The 19,178-nt window shown below is 46.3% G+C and overlaps 1 protein-coding gene across 6 annotated transcripts in view; it reads left to right on the top strand.

Moving 5' to 3' along the window:
• Nucleotides 1-7,757: 7,757 nt before the first annotated feature.
• The window catches only part of SYCP2L (synaptonemal complex protein 2 like), a 230,729-nt gene continuing 219,308 nt past the window's right edge, over nucleotides 7,758-19,178 (top strand). For 5 of the 6 annotated variants that reach the window (XM_033930427.1, XM_033930431.1, XM_033930430.1 and 2 more), the window contains exons 1-3: nucleotides 7,778-7,798; nucleotides 8,944-9,009; nucleotides 18,478-18,498. In XM_033930427.1, the coding sequence (XP_033786318.1) occupies nucleotides 7,793-7,798; nucleotides 8,944-9,009; nucleotides 18,478-18,498 (93 nt within the window). In that variant the 5' untranslated portion in view covers nucleotides 7,778-7,792. Of the gene's footprint in view, nucleotides 7,799-8,943; nucleotides 9,010-18,477; nucleotides 18,499-19,178 lie in introns of all 6 variants that reach the window. The other variant, XM_033930428.1, reaches the window with a different exon arrangement.

Below are 19,178 nucleotides of genomic sequence, written 5' to 3'. Positions count from 1 at the left end.
CCAGAACTGTGAGCAGATAAGACAAGATCCCCCCCTAAACTTTTGGGTCTGAGGCACCTATATTGCCTATCCCTTGATCTGGCTCTGTCTGTTGTTAATGGGCTTTGCACATGCACCTGCAGCTCAGTCCTTCGTCTTCGTGCTGCTAGTTCACGAGTTCTCTTACACTATGAGCGTGAGTACTGCTGTGTGCTTTGGTTTGGGATAGAGCGGCAGTGGTGTGGGTATTTTCTGGGGGTAACGGAGTTGGATGGGCCACGTTTTTTATCCTTAAATGTTTAGATAAGAACGCGGTTGCCTGGGTCTCCCAGGATCTGTCACATCCCGCACACTCAGGGGGAGGGTACGTGCAGAGAATACGAAAAGATAAAGGGGTACATGGAAGCCATGGCACAACTATATGGAAAAGCTCTAAGACTAGCCTTCCCTGTACAACGTCCATTGGCTTTAGCAATGCAATCGTTTTAAAAAGGGGAAGAGCAGCAGATTCCTTCACAATAAAAAGTTGTGCAACAACCAGTTCTTTCCAAATTCACTTTCATCTTTTAACTGGCGTTTTAGATAGCCTCTCCGAATAACAATGTTCAGCAGCACAACTTTTTCATTTTTTTAAAACTCAGATGCAGTAAGTTTCTTCCTGAATCAGCTTACAGTTCAAGAGAACATAAAATGACTTGCCCAACTTCATAGGATTAAAGGGGGTAGGGTTGGGGTTGTTTTCAACCCATTGATCCAGGAACCATCTAATTCTTCTTAAAATGATTTACTGTATATGGAACAGAAACGTGTAATTTTACTTTATGGAAAAAATTTGAAAGATTAGTTTATTAAATCATGGACAGATTTACAACAGGACTGTTGTCTTCCAATATTTTATTTAATGCTAAGGATGGCACTTTTTTAAATCATGGACAATGTATGATGTTTGGTTGTGTTTTGTGTTTTTTGGTTTTCTCTTTCCTGGCTTTCGTGTCTGATAAGCAATAGTTGTCTGATTTGATAAGGCTTCCCAAATCTGTCCTGGCCTTCCAGTATATGCTGATTTAATTCATGCATCTTCATTGTAACTCCTATATATTCTGCAAACCAAACTTGTTAAGAGTATCTCAGGATAAATCTGCCACATTTACTATGTTACTATATGTGAGAAGCTCACAGAGGCCTATGGGACATTATATTAATCTGACTCTGGAGTGTTGATGCAGATAGACCCTAAATGATCCTGCACAGAATTCGGGACTCACGAGAACTGACGGCAGCCATTCAGGGAGCAGTGTTGGCCGAGGCAGGAGTAGATCCCTGGAAAGAATCAGTGGAACTAGTTCAGGGGTGGCAAACTTTTCAACTCGTGGGCCAGAATGGGTTCTTAAATTTGACAGAGGGGCCAGACCTTTTTTAATCTCCCCGGTACCTTTTTTAAAACATCTCCCTGCCCCGTCGTACCTTTTTAATTCCCTCTTATAGCCTGGCGGTCTAGCATGTATCGGCAGGTGCGAAATAGAAGTTGCTTACCTGTAACGGTAGTTCTCCTTGGACAGATGGATCTTACAGCCACACAAGAAGGTGACGTCCCCGTGACAGAGCCGACCCGGCAGTCTAAAAGCTGCAAAGCTAAAGAGCTTTGCACATGTGCCAGCCCTCCACCCTACAGGGTCCCACCCCGCACCTATATAAGAACACCCCCAACCGGCAAAACACAGTTAGGTATAAAGCTGGCGGCAACAATAGGGGAGGCTGGGTGGGATTGTGTGGCTATAAGATCCATCTGTCCAAGGAGAACTACCATTACAGGTAAGCAACTTCTATTTCTCCCTGGACAGGGATCTTACAGCCACACAAGAAGGTGCCTCCCGAGCTGAAGGTAACAGAATAACCACATGGTATAATATAATAATAAAGATCTGTTACCTGAGACGGAGAGGAGGAGGGAAGTTTACGCCTCATAAAGCCGCTTGCAGGACCGTAGAACCCAGAGATGCATCTGCGCCGGATTCCACGTCAAGGCAGTAGTGCTTGGCAAAAGTATGAATCCTGGACCAGGTAGCCGCTCGACAGATCTCTTGGAGAGGCGCGAGGCGGAGGTTAGCCCAGGTGGTAGCCATAGCTCGGAGGTCATGAGCCGTGACATGCGGAGGGATCTCCTGAAGAGCAGGCCCCGGGGCGGAGGCGTAACAGTACGCAATGAGCTGGGTAATCCAAGAGGATAATGTCAACTTCAAAACCGGTCTAGGAGAGGAAGTCGGACGGATGGAGAGGAACAACTGAGACGGGCGCTGAGGAGTCGCAGTTCTGTCCAAATAGATGCGGAGAGCTCTGGCACAGTCCAGTGTGTGGAGTCGTTCGGCCTCCGGTGAAGGGTGGGGGGGGTGGATGAAAAGTAGGCAGCACAATGGATTGATTCAAATGGAAGGCTGAAACCACCTTGGGTAGGAATTTAGGATGAGTCCGTAACAGCACTTTGTCATGAAGAAATTGGGTATATGGACTATAAGATACCAAGGCATGGAGTTCTCCAATTCTGCGAGCCGAGGTAATAGCTACCAGGAATAGAGTCTTCCAGGTAAGGAATTTGAGTGGTGCAACGGAGAGAGGTTCAAATGGGGGAACCATGAGAGCCTGCAGTACCAGGTTGAGATCCCAGACCGGCACCGGAGGTCGGAGGGGGGGGATGCAGCCGAAGAAGTCCTTTGAAGAAGCGCTTGACCACAGGATGGCGCGCCGGGGAGACCGTGTCCACGGGGTCGTGGTACACTGAGATGGCCACCAGATGAAGGCGAATGGAGTTGTAGGATAATCCGTAGGCTTGCAGGGAAGCAAGGTAGCGGAGGACCTGAGTCAAGGGCGAGGTGCTGGGGTGAACTCAACGGTTGGAGCACCAGCGCTGGAAACGGGACCACTTGGCGGAGTAGGAGCGTTGAGTCGCCGGAGCTCTGGAGGCAAGAAGGATGTGTAGGACCTCCGGAGGGAAGGCAGAGTCCCCAGTCAGCGTGGGAGCAGAAGCCAGGCTGTTAGTTTGAGAAACGGAAGGTTGGGGTGAAGCAATTGACCGTCGTGTTGAGTGAGAAGATCCGGGAACTGTGGTAGAATCCAAGGAGCCTGAGAAGCCCGGTTGAGGAGGACGGGGAACCAGGCTTGTCGCGGCCAATACGGAGTGATGAGGATCAGGGAGGCATTGTCTGCGATGGCCTTTTGAAGGACTTTCCCAATCAGAGGAATCGGAGGAAAGGCATAGAGGAGAAGCGGAGACCAGTGGAGAAGGAACGCATCGTCTGCCAGACAGGTTGGTTCTCCGTACCTGGAGCAAAATCTGGGGCATTTGGCGTTTGTTTGGGATGCAAAGAGGTCGACGTGAGGAGTGCCCCATTTTGCAAAAAGCTTTTGCGTAACTGTGCTCTGAAGCGACCATTTGTGAGGACTGAGTTGTCTGCTGAGTTTGTCTGCCAGCTGGTTGTCCGTACCTGGAAGGTAGACCGCCTGCAGGGTGGAGTGGAGCTGGAGAGCGAGGTTCCAAATGGAGACTGCTTCGCAGGATAGGCGAGAGGAGCCCATTCCCCCTTGTTTGTTCACATAGAACATGGCAACCTGGTTGTCGGTGCGGATTTGGATGATCTGACTGTGTAAGTGGTGTTGGAACACCTGCAGGGCAAGATGGATGGCATGCAGTTCCAGGAAGTTGATGCTGCAGCGAGACAATGCGGGGGACCAGGTGCCCTGCGTGGACCAAGAGAGGAGATGAGCGCCCCAGCCTTTCTTGGAGGCATCTGTTGTGATGGTGACCGTCGGCTGAGGAGGATGAAACGGAAGCCCGTGGGAGAGGGGATCCACGTGAAACCACCATTGCAAGTCCTGAAGCACTTGGGGCGTTAATTGAAGTTGCGTGGAAAGAGGCTGAAGGAACTGGTTCCAATGGTTTTTGAGAAACCACTGGATAGGTCTCATCTTTAGGTGAGCAAATTGTAATACTTGTACTGTGGCCGCCATATGTCCTAGTAAGGTGAGAACGTCCTTGGCTGTGACCCAGAGCCCTGGGAACCAGTGGGACATGAGCTGTTGGATGACTTGAGCTCGCAGTGACGGGAGGAAAACCATAGTCTGTTGAGTCTGAAAGGTTGCCCCGATGAATTGCAGTGATTGAGAAGGGAGGAGATGGGACTTTGGAAAATTGAGGAGAAATCCCAACTGTAGAAGGAGGTTGACGGTTTGGCTCAAAGCGTGGCGGGCGAGGCAGGGCGTCATAGCCGAAATGAGCCAGTCGTCCAGGTAAGGGAAGATGGACAGGCCCTGTTTGCGCAGATGTGCTACTATGGGGATGACACATTTGGAAAAGACCCTTGGTGCTGACGAGAGACCAAAGGGGAGAACCGTGTATTGGTAGTGAAGGTTCTGAAACACAAACCGGAGGTACTGCCTGTGAGAGGGATGTATGGGAATATGCAGATAGGCATCCTGAAGGTCTATGGACGTGAGCCAAGCGTCGGTCTGGAGCAGAGGAGCAATGGCGGAGATCGAGAGCATGCAGAACCTTTCCTTTAATATGAATTTGTTTAGGTTCCGTAGGTCCAAAATCGGGCGAACGCCTCCCGTCTTCTTCGGTATGAGGAAGTATCGGGAATAGAACCCCTGGCCCCACTGGTGTTCGGGAACTGGCTCTACGGCCCGAATGTCCAGCAATCGAGACAGCTCCTAAAGGAAGCAGGTGAGATGGTTGGAGGGACTGGTGGGACGGGGGTACCAAGGAGGAGGAGCCAGAAAGCGAAGGCGGTATCCATGTTGAATGATGCGCAAGACCCAGGTGTCTGTGGTTATGTCCCGCCAGGTCTGGAGAAAAAACCTCAACCGACCTCCCACTGGGACAGTGGGAAGGGGAGGGTTGTCAAAAAGAGGGCTGGGGCTTCTGGCCTGCGGGCTGAGCGGTTTTAGGAGAGCGACGGTCTCTGGGGGCCCTGTTGGAGGATTGCTGTCGATAGGGTCGAAATTGCTTCTGCGGATATGGAGCAAACTGTCTGGCAGAAGAAAAGGACTTCCTGGGCTGGAACTGCCATTGAGAAGGTAATTGCTTCTTAAAGGGCTGTTTGGAGTGATGTGCAGTATCCTCCTCCAGAGCATCCAGTGTGGTGCAATCCTCTTTAAGCCCCTCAATAAGATCCTTAACCTTGTCTCCGAACAAGCTGTCACGGAGACAAGGAGCATCCGCCACCTTCGCATGAATGTCCACCCCCAGTTTAGAGCATTGCAACCATGCCAGTCTGCGGGTGTAAATACCCGTAGCCGCTCCCCTCATGGCGGTGTCAAAGGCATCGTCAGCTGCCCGGATAAGGTTCTTGGAGCATTCCTCGAAGTTGGAGAGGACAGCATTAAAAGCCTCCTGTGTGGGTACCGGTAAGGTCTCGACCAGTTTTCTCATATCCTCCATGTTAGAATAGAGGTATTGGGTGTAGAAGAACTGATGGATGGCAATTCGTCCAGACAGCATGGAGTTTTGGTAAGCTCGTTTACCCATGGAGTCCATGATGCGCATCTCTCGTACCGGTGGAGTGGATGCAAAGTCTTTGGAGGATTTGGATTTTCGCAAGGCAGAGCGGACCACCAGGGATTGGTGAGGGAGTTGAGTTTTGCCAAACCCCGCCACATCCTGGACTTTGTATTTATGTTCCAAACTGCGTTTCGTGACTCAGGACAAGTATGGAGTGTTCCAGATAGCTGTCTGAGAATCAGCCAGAGTAGCATGAAGGGGCAAAGAGATTACCTCTTTTGGAATGTGAAGATACTTAAGGACCTGAAGTCTCTGTTCCCGGGGATCCGGCTGGGCTGTGGCGGTTAATTGTAGAGAGGACGCCATCTTGGAAAGGAAGCGTGGGTAGGAGGTGTCTTCCGGGGGTGACGCCCTATCTCGCTCAGATGGGGTGTCGTCATGAGCCAGAGAAGAGAGCAGGGGATCCGTCTGCAGATCAGGCGAGGGTGAGCGCGAGGAGGAAGCATAGTAGGATTCCAGCTCCGCCGCCATAGAAGAGGTAGTGGAAACAGAGTCCGAGAGATGGGCGTCATGCTGAACCTGAGGTGAGGATGTAAGCTGAGTGCCCTGTTCAATCGGCTGAGCGGAGAGTAGTGGAGGAGATGCAGAAAGCAGTTGCTGTTGCTGAAAGAGCTGGAACTGCTGGAAAAGTTGAAAAAGTTCAGGCTGCATCAGAAGCTGAGGCTGGAGCTGGGGAGGATCCTGGGCTGGAGCAGTAGCAGCAGACAGTGTAGGAGGAGAGCCCTGGGAGGAGGAGGAACTGGAGGAAAGCAGTTGTTTAGATGTCCTCTTTAGTTTCCTGGGTGGGCTGGCTGAAGCAGAGTGTGGATGCCGGTCTGGGGAGGCAAAACGCTGGGCTGCAGGCTTTCCAGGAAAGGGAGCACGGTGCCGATGGCTGGAGTCAGTCGGTGCCGAGGGCGGGACCGAGAGACAGCGATCCTGCCGTGATTGGCCAGTGGGAGCAGTCACTGAGCCAATCGGCAGTAGAGGAGCAAGGGAGCCAATAGGGAGCGTCCCAGTGTGTGACGTCATCGGTCCCGACGAGACACACGTGGGGGACGCTGGTGCCTGAGCTGGTTTGCGAATCACCAGCTTCGGCACCTTGGGAGGTGGTCCCTGCGGCTCCGATGCCCCTTGCAGGCAGGCGGAGGGGAGAGCGGAGGCCGCGTTAGGGATTTCAAGCTCCTTAAGTTTTAGTGCTCGGATTTTAAGCGAGCGTTTGTTTAGTTTAGCGCAGTGAGCGCAGGAAAAAGTCCGATGGTGGGGGCCCAGACAACGGATGCACGAGGCGTGTTGGTCAGTCGCCGACATCTTTGCTGAGCACGTGGAGCAGCGTTTAAACCCAGGTTTGGCTTTTTCAGGCATCTTAAACCAGAGCGCTGCTAAATCAAATTCGAGAAGAAGAGAAATGTTGTTGAAAAAGTTGAAGCGATAAGGGAACGAGGAAACCCCGTTAAGACTACCGAGTCGGGTTAAATCGCGGAAACTTTTAAAACTGTGTTTTGCCGGTTGGGGGTGTGATTATATAGGTGCGGGGTGGGATCCTGTAGGGGGGAGGGCTGGCACATGTGCAAAGCTCTTTAGCTTTGCAGCTTTTAGACTGCCGGGTCGGCTCCGTCACGGGGACGTCACCTTCTTGTGTGGCTGTAAGATCCATCTGTCCAAGGAGAACTACCATTACAGGTAAGCAACTTCTATTTCGCACCTGCCGATACACGCTAGACCGCCAGGCTATAAGAGGGAATTAAAAAGGTACGACGGGGCAGGGAGATGTTTTAAAAAAGGTACCGGGGGGATTAAAAAAGGTCTGGCCCCTCTGTCAAATTTAAGAACCCATTCTGGCCTACGAGTTGAAAAGTTTGCCCACCCCTGAACTAGTTCCACTGATTCTTTCCAGGGATCTGCTTTTTCCACAGCCTTTGCAACTCAGCCCCTCCTTCCTATCCCTAGCCTTCTCTTTGGCTGGAGCCTACCACAATCTCAGAACTGTAGGGGGGGAGAGCTAAACTCTGAAAAATATCCACACACTTATCCATCTTCCTGGCTTTAAGACAGGTGATGTACAACATTTTTGAATCCTGAAAAAATTCAGACAGTTGGCAATCCTAGCCTCCAGAACAGTGAGCAGATAAGACAAGATCCCCCCTAAACTTTTGGGCCCGAAGCACCTAGCTTGCCTATCCCTTGAACTGGCTCTGTCTGTTGTTAATGGGCTTTGCATGTGCACCTGCAGCTCAGTCCTTCTTCTTCTTGCTGCTAGTTCACGAGTTCTCTTACACTATGAGCGTGAGTACTGCTTGCAGTGTGCTTTGGTTTGGGATAGAGCGGCAGTGGTGTGGGTATTTTCTGGGGGTAACGGAGTTGGATGGGCCACATTTTTTATCCTTAAATGTTTAGATTAGAACACGGTTGCTTGGGTCTGGATCTGTCACATCCCGCACACTCAGGGGGAGGGTATATGCAGAGAATACGAAAAGATACGGGGGTATGTGGAAGCCATGGCACCCCCTATATGGAAAAGCTCTAAGACTAGCCTTCCCTGTACAACGTCCATTGGCTTTAGCACTGCAATCGTTTTGAAAAGGGGAAGAGCAGCAGATTCCTTAACAATAAAAAGTTGTGCAACAACCAGTTCTTTCCAAATTCACTTTTATCTTTTAACTGGCGTTTTAGATAGCCTCTCCGAATAACAATATTCAGCAGCACAACTTTTTCATTTTTTTAAAAACTCAGATGCAGTAAGTTTCTTCCTGAATCAGCTTACAGTTCAAGAGAACATAAAATGACTTGCCCAACTTCATAGGATTAAAGGGGGTAGGGTTGGGGTTGTTTTCAACCCATTGATCCAGGAACCATTCTTCTTAAAATTCTTCTTAAAATGATTTACTGTATATGGAACAGAAACGTGTAATTTTACTTTATGGAAAAATTTGAAAGATTACGGTAGCTTATGAATTCATGGACCGATTTACAACAGGACTGTTGTCTTCCAATATCTTATTTAATGCTAAGGATGGCACTTTTAAATCATGGACAATGTATGATGTTTGTTGTGTTTTGTGTTTTTTGGTTTTCTTTTTCCTGGCTTTCATGTCTGATAAGCAGTAGTTGTCTGATTTGATAAGGCTTCCCAAATCTGTCCTGGCCTTCCAGTACATGCTGATTTAATTCATGCATCTTCATTGTAACTCCTATATATTCTGCAAACCAAACTTGTTAGGAGTATATCAGGAAAAATTTGCCACATTTACTATGTTTCTATATGTGAGAAGCTCATTTGCATCCATAGCCAGCTTTTAGCAAAAATGGCTGGGAGTTGGTACATTGGCCTCCTGCTGTACTTCATTATGATAATCTTATCCAGAAGACTGCATTATAAATAGCTGTAAGCAGACCACTTATTTCTGATTTATTTTCTTGTGATTCTCAAGGAGGAAGAAAGTCAACATCCAAGCACTGAGATAACTGAGTCCATGGTTCCTAACAAAGAATTTTTTGTAAGTAACCTATTGCAAAGTCTGTTTTATATAACACTAGCTGATGCCCCGGCGTTGCACTGGTATTTAATTATAGCAATAACACTGTAAATGGATTCAAATAAAGATACTTTATAGTGGTGAATGAAATTATTTTTTTACAGCTTAATAAAAAGTACAATATTCAAATTATAATGTGAAATATTTGACAAAATGAATACAATACAACTAACGCAAAACGTGATTATAAACAACATTTTTAGTTTCACCTCCTGGAGCAAGAACATATAAATTCTTGGGTGAACCCAGCCTTGAGCAAGCAACATAGAGTTGTGGGCCGCGAGACCCCCAGAACATATCACCCCAGGTAGTGAGGGATCTGCATACCAAGTTTTGTCCAAATCGGTGAAGCCGTTTTTGAATTACTGTGAGAATGGCAGCTTTTTACATTTTTTCCATTGACATGAATGGGTGAAATCTGATTTTCTGATTGTAGCTCCGCCCACGTGTGCAGGTGGGCCGCGAGACCCCCAGAACATATCACCCCAGGTAGTGAGGGATCTGCATACCAAGTTTTGTTCAAATCGGTCAAGCCGTTTTTGAATTACTGTGAGAATGGCAGCTTTTTACATTTTTTCCATTGACATGAATGGGTGAAATCTGATTTTCTGTTTGTAGCTCCGCCCACATGTGCAGGTGGGCCGCGAGACCCCCAGAACATATCACCCCAGGTAGTGAGGGATCTGCATACCAAGTTTCGTTCAAATCGGTCAAGCCGTTTTTGAATTACAGTGAGAATGGCAGCTTGTTACATTTTTTCCATTGACATGAATGGGTGAAATCTGATTTTCTGTTTGTAGCTCCGCCCACGTGTGCAGGTGGGCTGCGAGACCCCCAGAACATATCACCCCAGGTAGTGAGGGATCTGCATACCAAGTTTTGTTCAAATCGGTCAAGCCGTTTTTGAATTACTGTGAGAATGGCAGCTTTTTACATTTTTTCCATTGACATGAATGGGTGAAATCTGATTTTATGTTTGTAGCTCCGCCCATGTGTGCAGGTGGGCCGAGAGACCCCCAGAACATATCATCCCAGGTAGTGAGGGATCTGCATACCAAGTTTCGTTCAAATCGGTCAAGCCGTTTTTGCGTGATCGCGGCACATACACACACACATACCTCCGATTTTATATATATATATATAGATTATTGGGGGGAGGGGGAAGGAAGTGCACGCTAAATTTTGAACCAATTTAATCAACACAGTTCTCGTATATATTTAACCAATTGAATCAACACAGTTCTCGTATATATTTTTGTACAAGTATGCTGTGTGACTTTCAGCTACCCGTGGTTTATATATTTTGATGTTTTAAAGCAGATTGTTTAATCTGAACCAGGACTATGAAATGTTGTGTGACGTTGTTTAGAGGATAGATATATAGAAATCTAAAACTGTGGACATTAAGTTCTAAACTTTAACTTGAAAGAGCAGAGTTGGATCTCTTTAGGTTTAAACAATTTTTTATTGATGACAATCCATACAATCAAGGGACAGTGCAAAACAGAAGATATACACACTATTTAACTCCATAGGTGGACAAAGATTGCCAGTCATCAGTTTTTGAAACTACATTACTCAACCTTACCCCCCACTCTCCTCCCCTATCCGAACCATAGAACCCCCTGAAGCCCAGGACCATGGGTAAAAACAAAGGAAGCCCACAACCCACTAGTCCCCCCATAGTTCAGAGAAGTATAAACTACCTTCCCCCCCCACTACATTCTGACCCAACTTGCAACAAGAAAAGGAAAATGAAGGTGTAAAATGGTGCAATCAGAAAATAAGAAGGACCGTAGTCAATGATGCTGGATCCAAAGTCACCCCCCCACACACACATCCCCAGCATCTGCTCTGTGCTGCTTAACATCTACTCCAGAGGCTGGGACCCTTATAGCCTCCAGAACTATCACACCCCCCAAAAAAAATTCCCCCCTTCACATAACCCAGAAGAAACAAAAGCAAAAAAAACCCCATCCCCACACTGAAGGAGACAGGACAGAGACCTGCCACACCACAGGCCCCCTCCCCTAAACTGTCACCAGGACTTCTCTACAAGGAGTTCATGAGGAGGCTCCGACCTCTAGGGGATCTCTTTAAACATGTAACTTTCTTATGTGGGCTGTCTTGTTTTCTGTTCCTTTGTCAATCCTCAGCTCAGCCTGTGTTTTGTGTGCTGCTCTCCAATTGGCTGGGTGGGCCTGGCTGGAGCAACCTGAGATGAGTTGATCACAGAGAAATTGGGGATAGATTTTACTAAAAGATGCGACTGTTATTTGCTGCAGGTCCCATTTTATGTGATGGGACTTATTACTAATAATGGCATTAGTATGTATTCACACAGTAACACATTTCAGTGAATCCAGCCATTGGTGATTTGATAAGTATTTTAATTTTAAGGTCACAGGGCTTTTCATCTGCTTGCAGTATTGAGCATACACAAATAATGAAGCTATCTGAGGTGGTAGGTAGGGTTGCATAATGAGGCATTATTACTTTTATGCTGCTTGTATACAAAAGTGCCACCCTTTGTTTTTTTTGCGGGGGGGGGGGGGGGAATTTTCTTATTCATAGTTGTCAAAACCAGGACCATCAAATTTTTGTAGAGAATGAAATGGTCACAGAATTCACCGTTCCATCCCCAACCTTAGTCCTTCTACACCAGCATTCTTCAATGCAAGGCTTGAGGTTCAGTGGCTGTGCCCATTCATACTCTGATTATTCCCTCTCTCCTTGAAGAATTGACATGGAGATGGTTTTCCGTGGTTATCCGCGGGATGGGAATGGTGATGAATTTTGTCACCGTGTTATTTTCTTGGAGCTTCATTTTGTGGATCCTTTTTTTTTCTCTCCAGAGCTTTGGCTGAATAGTCCTATTTACTGCATTTATCAGTATTTGCAAGAAAGCTCTTCCTTGCAATCCTTTTGTGCATCATTTTTTCAGGAAATACTTGTGGCGGAATTGAATATTCAGCTATTTCTTTAGCATTTCTAATATACCAGTCCAGAACCTATGATCTGTGCCAGGGGTGTCAAAGTCCCTCCTCGAGGGCCGCAATCCAGTCTGGTTTTCAGGATTTCCCCAATGAATGTGCATGAGGTCTATTAGCATACAATGAAAGCAGTGCAAGCAAATAGATCTCATGCATATTCATTGGGGAAATCCTGAAAACCTGACTGGATTGCGGCCCTCGAGGAGGGACTTTGACACCCCTGATCTATGCCAATCTAACAGCAGGTGAAGACAGCTCAATTTAGTTATATCATGCAGAACAGGGTACAGCAGTTCCAGTTCATTATTTCTCCATCTATATCAGGTGGTGGATAGTTTTGGTGCAGCTTCTGGACTCCTCTGTGGACACTTGCTTTTAGTCTTATTGAGTAGGGGGAAAAGTTTGGTCCTCTACTTTGCTTTGTATTCATGGTTATACCTGGTAGTGTCAAGTCCTTATCTTTCGCCACTCAACTTTCCTCCTTTAAAAAAAAAAGAAGTGTCTTTAAGTATCAACTTTACTGGCTATTTGAGGAAGTTGTCTCTCTACAAAGCACTTTGTTGGCTGTCAGTCTGTTTGCTCTGCCTTTACTCGGTGGGGAAGTTACGGAGCGGTCAGTGAGTACCGTTTTTGCTTCTCTTTTGCTCCTGTAGTGTTCACACAACTACTTTTCATTTCAACCCCTTCCTGTCTTTAGGCTCCAAATTTACATGCCTGCTGAAACTTGGTATAAATGCTGGTGCCTGAGTACCTCTTATATGTAAATCTCTTTGGTTGTAGCCACAGAAAGGCAGTAAATCAAGTCCCATCCCCATCCCTATCCCTTTATAGGAAAAGGCAGAATGGACTCCAGAATGGTCCCAAAATTGATTACTAAAGCTTGCTGTAGTACTTACACTGTGCCAAAGAAAGCTGCCTTTTGCATTTCATAAGTTGTAACATGCATAGGCAATTTTTCCAGGTATGCTTAAAAACGAATTTTAATCGGGCCTGTGGCACCAAAACAATGGAAAATATTTGTCATCTCCTGCTACATTTTATAGGTTTCACGACTGCATTTCTTAGTATATATTTATTTATTCTATTTTCTATACCATTCTCACAGGGGAGCATTTATTCAGGTACTCAAGCATTTTTCCCCGGTCTGTACCAGTGGGCAATAGGGAGATTAGGTGACTTGCCCAGGGTCACAAGGAGCAGCGTGGTTTGAACCCACAACTTCGGGGTCTGAGGCTTTATAGCTTTAACCACTGCGCCACACTCTCCCTCCCTAGTAACATACGAACATAAGAATTGCCGCTGCTGAGTTAGACCAGTGGTCCATCGTGCCCAGCAGTCTGCTCACGCGGCGGCCCTCTGATCAAAGGCCAGCGCCCTAACTGAAACTAGCCCTACCTGTGTATATAAGGGTCTCTCTTCTCTATGCATTCCACAAAAGTAATTGCTTGGGACTCGCATCTCTATGATCACTTCTGTACTCAGTGTTCTCCCTAGGGCCTTTTAGCTGGGCGGTCCGCCCAGCTAACTTAGATGACCGCCCGGCTAACATCTGCTGCTGTCACTGCTGCTGAACATTAAAAAAAAAAAAACACAAAAAAAAAAACGGCTTGGAGATTTCAGCCCATAGCGAACTTATGCTCCGGGGCTCTAACGAGTGCGTGCCGGCTTCCCTTCTCTTCCCTCCGAAACTGGAAGTTATGTCCAGGGGGGCGGGGAAGAGAAGGGAAGCTGGCACACACTCGTTAGACCCCCGAAGCAAATGTTCGCTACGGGTTAAGGCGGGAGACAGGTCAGTGAAGCATTTTCTCTTCTCACTGCCGGGTCCTGCCTACTTTCTGTTTCCACAAAGGCAGGACCCAGCAGCATTTCCCCCAATAGGTCGATCGCGATCTTGGGCTGATCAGCCTTCCTCTCCCCGACATCAATTCTGCCATCAGAGAGGAAGTTCTGGCCAGCCAATCGCTGCCTGGCTGGGCTGGAACTTCCTCTCCGACGGCAGAATTGACGTCGGGGAGAGGAATGCTGGTCGGCCCAAAGCAGGGAGAGCTTGTGGCAGTTTGGGGCCTCTTATTGGTGGCGGTTTGGTCCTGGTCCCTGATGGAAGTGGCAGTGGCTTGGGAGAGGGCAGGGAGAAAGAAAGAAAGAAAGAAAGAGGGCAGGCAGGGAGACAGAAGGAAAGAAGAGAAACAGAAAAAAAAGAAAGGGAGGCAGAGAGAAAGAAAGGGCAGGGAGAGAGGAAGGAAAAGTTGGGGGAGGGAATGAGGTCTGGAGGAGAGGAAGCATACAGGCTGAAAGAAGGGAAGAAAGATTGGATGCACAGTCAGAAGAAGAAAGTGCAACCAGAGACTCATGAATTCACCAGACAAGGTAGGAAAAATTATTTTATTTTAAATTTAGTGATCAAAATGTGTCTGAATTTATATCTGCTGTCTATATTTTACACTTTGGTCCTCTTTTACTAAACCGCAATAGAGGTTTTTAGTGCAGGGAGCCCATGAGCGTCGAGAGCAGTGCTGAGCATTCAGCGCAGCTCCCTGCGCTAAAAACTGCTATCGTGGTTTAGTAAAAAGGGAGGGGGTATATTTGTCTATTTTTGTATGCTTGTTACTGAGGTGACAGTACATAGAGCCATCTGCTTTGACCTCTTTGAAAAAACCCTGGAATAGGAATGATAATTAACATTTTCTATGCGTACAGTGTGCTTTGTGTTTTTTTTTTTAATTTTATTGTTGGTAGATCATTTTGACTTGGTCATTTTAAAAGTAGCTCGCAAGCCCAAAAAGTGTGGGCACCCCTGCTCTAGAACATCGCTCCTTAGTTTTATCAAGTGGTGCAGTGAGGGGCCAGCACTTTACATCTTATCACCTCATTCTTTCTTATTTCTCCTCATGTACAGCATGGTTCTTAATTCCAAGCAGCTCTGGCACTAACAGTACTACGGGTGCCTTATGCTACTTTCACTACCACTTGCAGTCAGGTTCGGCATTTTATCATGGTTTTGGTTTTTTATTTAGTTTTTTATTTATTAAAGCAGCCTTTTTTAACAGCCCGATGCCCCTCCCCTATCAGTGTGCATTCAATCCACTGCCGACACTTTTTTGGCGCCTCTTTCAACGGATCAAATATCATAGCCCCACTGTCGCGTGTTCACATTTATTCTGCGTACGAGTTTATCTCATCAGTGCAGAGACCTTTTCGTTAAGTCCATTTTACTCTCCCTTTTTTACTTTACCGAGTACTGTGGTTTTATTCTTTGGTTTAAATAGAAGCTCATTTGAACAATAATTTAGATCTTTCCCAGGTTTCACTTTTCATCTACCCGGTCTTTTCTGGTTTCCTTTCTATAGTCTGCTTTTCGTCTGGAGTCTTTTGAGTTTAGAATTACATTTTATGACATATTTTTGTGGTTATAATTGTATGGCATGTCTAAATCGGTCAAGTTATCCATTCTTTTTATTATTTTTTGTTCCCTCATACAGTAGCAGACCGCCCCGGGTGCCAGCCTTAGGGGGGTACACAGCCGGCTGGATCCAGAACCTTCCGAGCTGCTCTAAATGGCACCTGCACCTCAGCGCGGCTGCCGTACTTATTCCGAAGCAGAGTCAGCAGCCACACTGCCACATTTGCCGCCTCTGCCTCCGTAAGACGTAAGTGGCGTCGGAAGGGGTGGACTGGCAGCTGCAGTCATTGCGGAACCTTGTCGCAACTCCCTGCGTCTGCCGGCCCACCCCCTCCAACATCACTTACATTTTCCATAGGCAACAGAAGCAGTCATCATGGGACCTTGCTGGTTTGGAGGGAGAGAGGAGCTTAGGAGGGTGCTAGAGGGGGGAAAAAGGGGGTCAGGGTGGTATGGAATGGTGGTGGAGGGAGAGAAAGGGGGCAGATGCTGATGAAATTGGTGTGCAGGGAAAGGAAAGAGAGACATATAAGGGGGAAGGATACTGGATGGAATTGGGTTGGAGGGAAAGAAAGGGGGCAGATGCTGATGGAAGTGGGGGGAAGGGAGAGGAGAGAGTAAAATGCCATACCATGGGGGTGTGGGAGAGGAAAGGGAAGAAGAGGAGAGAGATGCCAGACCATTGGAGGAGGGAAGGGAAGAAGATGGATGCCAGAATAATAGGGGTGAAGGGAGAGATGGAAGGGGAATACAAGGAGAGAAGATGCCATATTAAAGGGGCAGAGAGAGGGTAGACAGTGGAAGAAAGGAAGAGAGTGACAAGACTGAGGAAAGCAGAAACCAGAGAAGACAATGTAGAAAAAAATTCTATTTATTGTTTTGCTTTAGGGAAGATGCATCGCTGTTTCTGTGGTGTTGCATTGTATACAGAGTCCAGCTTCTTGGTGGTTCAATTTAACCATTGTCTATGTTTTTCTATTTTATCCCCCCTTTTACAAAACTGTAGAGTGTCTTTTTAGCACCGGCCAAGGTGGTAATTTTTTCAGAATTCTATGAGAGTCTGAGCTGTTACCACCATGGCTAAAAACCACATTATAGGTTTGTAAAAGGGAGACGGGTTAGTTTGTGATTACATATTCCATACTAGGCGAAGGTGTTTTCTGTGTTCTGTGTGTTCGAAAGACATGGTTTTCAGTTAAGATTGACTGTGTAGGATTGATCTGTACTAGACTGGCTTGTTTAGTTTTACAATGGGTGTATTGATGTACTGCTCACTGCAGTATGTAAGATGCTGCCTTTTCCTTTCAAGATCATGAAGGGCTTAGAGAAAGTGGAAAGAGACAGATTCTTCAAACGCGCCCAGCAGTCCGCTCCCGCGGTGGCCCAACAAGTCCTGGACCTGTGTAGTAATCCTCTATCTATACCCCTCTATCCCCTTCTCCAGCAAGAAATTGTCCAATCCTTTCTTAAACCCCGTTACCGTACTCTGCCCTATTACGTCCTCTGGAAGCGCATTCCAGGTGTCCCCCACACGTTGGGAAAAGAAGAACTTCCTAGCATTCGTTTTGAATCTGTCCCCTTTCAACTTTTCCGAATGCCCTCTTGTTCTTTTATTTTTTGAAAGTTTGAAGAATCTGTCTCTCTCCACTTTCTCTATGCCCTTCATGATCTTGTAAGGAAAAGGCAGCATCTTACATACTGCAGTGAGCAGTACATCAATACACCCATTGTAAAACTAAACAAGCCAGTCTAGTACTGTTCTATTAAAATTGACAGGGTGTAAAAGGTCCTTGTGGCCATGGACTGAGATTTTGCAATCATCTTTTTGGTAACAGAAAATCTGAGATTCAGCCGGTGTTTTTTTTTTTCCATTCATTATTGATTTTCTAAACTTCAAAAAGTGCAATACTCAAATCTATATCATATAATAAGTTAATAAAATCACATTCAACTTACCAAATATGCATAACCATACATTTTCTTCCCCCCCACCCAATAATTATTCAATGAAACACAGAAACAGACTATCCCAATAACCTTACCCTATTCAGATTAAAAATATCCTCCCACCCCATGTGGACATACTCAAAAGTCAAATTAGGAAAGAAATAGCCCCTCCCTCACCCACCCTTTCCTGGATGTGTACGAAAATAAACCAAAACTGACTCGTAATCAGACCTACTATAGTGAGGTAATATATCAGGGGTGTCCAATGTCGGTCCTCGAGGGCCGCAATCCAGTCAGGTTTTCAGGATTTCCCCAATGAATATGCATGAGATCTATTTGCATGCACTGCTTTCATTGTATGCTAATAGATCTCATACATATTCATTGGGGAAATCCTGAAAACCCGACTGGATTGCGGCCCTCGAGGACCGACATTGGACACCCCTGTAATATATGATGTCAACGGCCCCCAAACCAGCTTAAATAAATTACTGTGCCCCAAATTATCGGCATTCATTTTTTCATATCTATAGCTGGAGTACAAATTTGCCGGTGTTATCAATTAAATTACATATCATTGTATGTAAGAGGATTTATGTCTTTCTCTATGATTTTTCCATAGGTCTACAGCAGGGGTAGGGAACTCCGGTCCTCGAGAGCCGTATTCCAGTCGGGTTTTCAGGATTTCCCCAATGAATATGCATTGAAAGCAGTGGATGCAAATAGATCTCATGCATATTCATTGGGGAAATCCTGAAAACCCGACTGGAATACGGCTCTCGAGGACCGGAGTTCCCTATCCCTGGACTACAGAAATGTGGTATTTTAAGGCAACCTGAAGTTCAGTTTGCTATGCTGTACCCAGCACAGTTGAGGGTGGTTTATACTGATACTGTCATCATTTGACTTGGTCAAGGCTATGGAACAATATATTCCAATAGTATGCTGCATATTGTAAGGAGATGGAGCATTGTGTTAAAAACTAACCTACTATCCTGCAGTTCAAGAGCATTTAAATGTCATTTACAATAATGAATTTTATGCCTCGTCAGCCTTTTTGCAGTAAACATACAAATTTGTTTCTTCTAGGCATACTCTACAATTGACTGTGTAAGTAGGTGGTCCTCCTTTTTAGCAGCAGCTTTGTCCAACATGTTTCCCTCATTTTGATTTTTGTTTCATGTCCTAATGTGAAACTTTCTGAAATTCGGTGTTACATTTGTCCCTTTTTTATTTTTGTATGTAATGTGAAAGTGAGTGTGTTATCCAAATTATCTTTTAGAAAGTTTCCCCCCATTTTCAGAGCAGCTCCACTGCTATCGGGAGCTGCCCCAGCGAAAAAACCGCCACCATCCACCACAAGGGGAGGAAGTCATGTTGGCATCCCTTGCAGCACGGAGTGACGCCATTTAGGGCAGTGCGACTAGCGGCACAACTTCTTTGCGCAGCGACTGAACGCAGCGCCATAATCCCAAGACTGCACACCAATGGACCTCCTAGCAACCATCTGACCATCTAAACACTGAATTCCCACAGCATCGGGTATCCAAACAATTTGGACAGCAGGAGCCAACTCTACACAGATCACAGGATGAAATCCCCATTTGCTCTAACCCTACCAGTGCTATACATCACCAGCATAGCAGCAATTCACAACACATTTCCCACCTACAGCACCAACACCTCATGGCACTCCACACAACAAAGACCTAAAACAATAAACCAAACTAATACACATAATGACTACTATGGACATCACCAAAATTTCATACCCATAATCTGGAATAAAC

Source organism: Geotrypetes seraphini, chromosome 2 (assembly GCF_902459505.1).
Source record: "Geotrypetes seraphini chromosome 2, aGeoSer1.1, whole genome shotgun sequence".
In the NCBI taxonomy this organism is placed as follows: domain Eukaryota; kingdom Metazoa; phylum Chordata; class Amphibia; order Gymnophiona; family Dermophiidae; genus Geotrypetes; species Geotrypetes seraphini.
The sequence above is the reverse complement of the archived record's forward strand: the minus strand, read 5'-3'. Positions and strand labels throughout refer to the sequence as shown.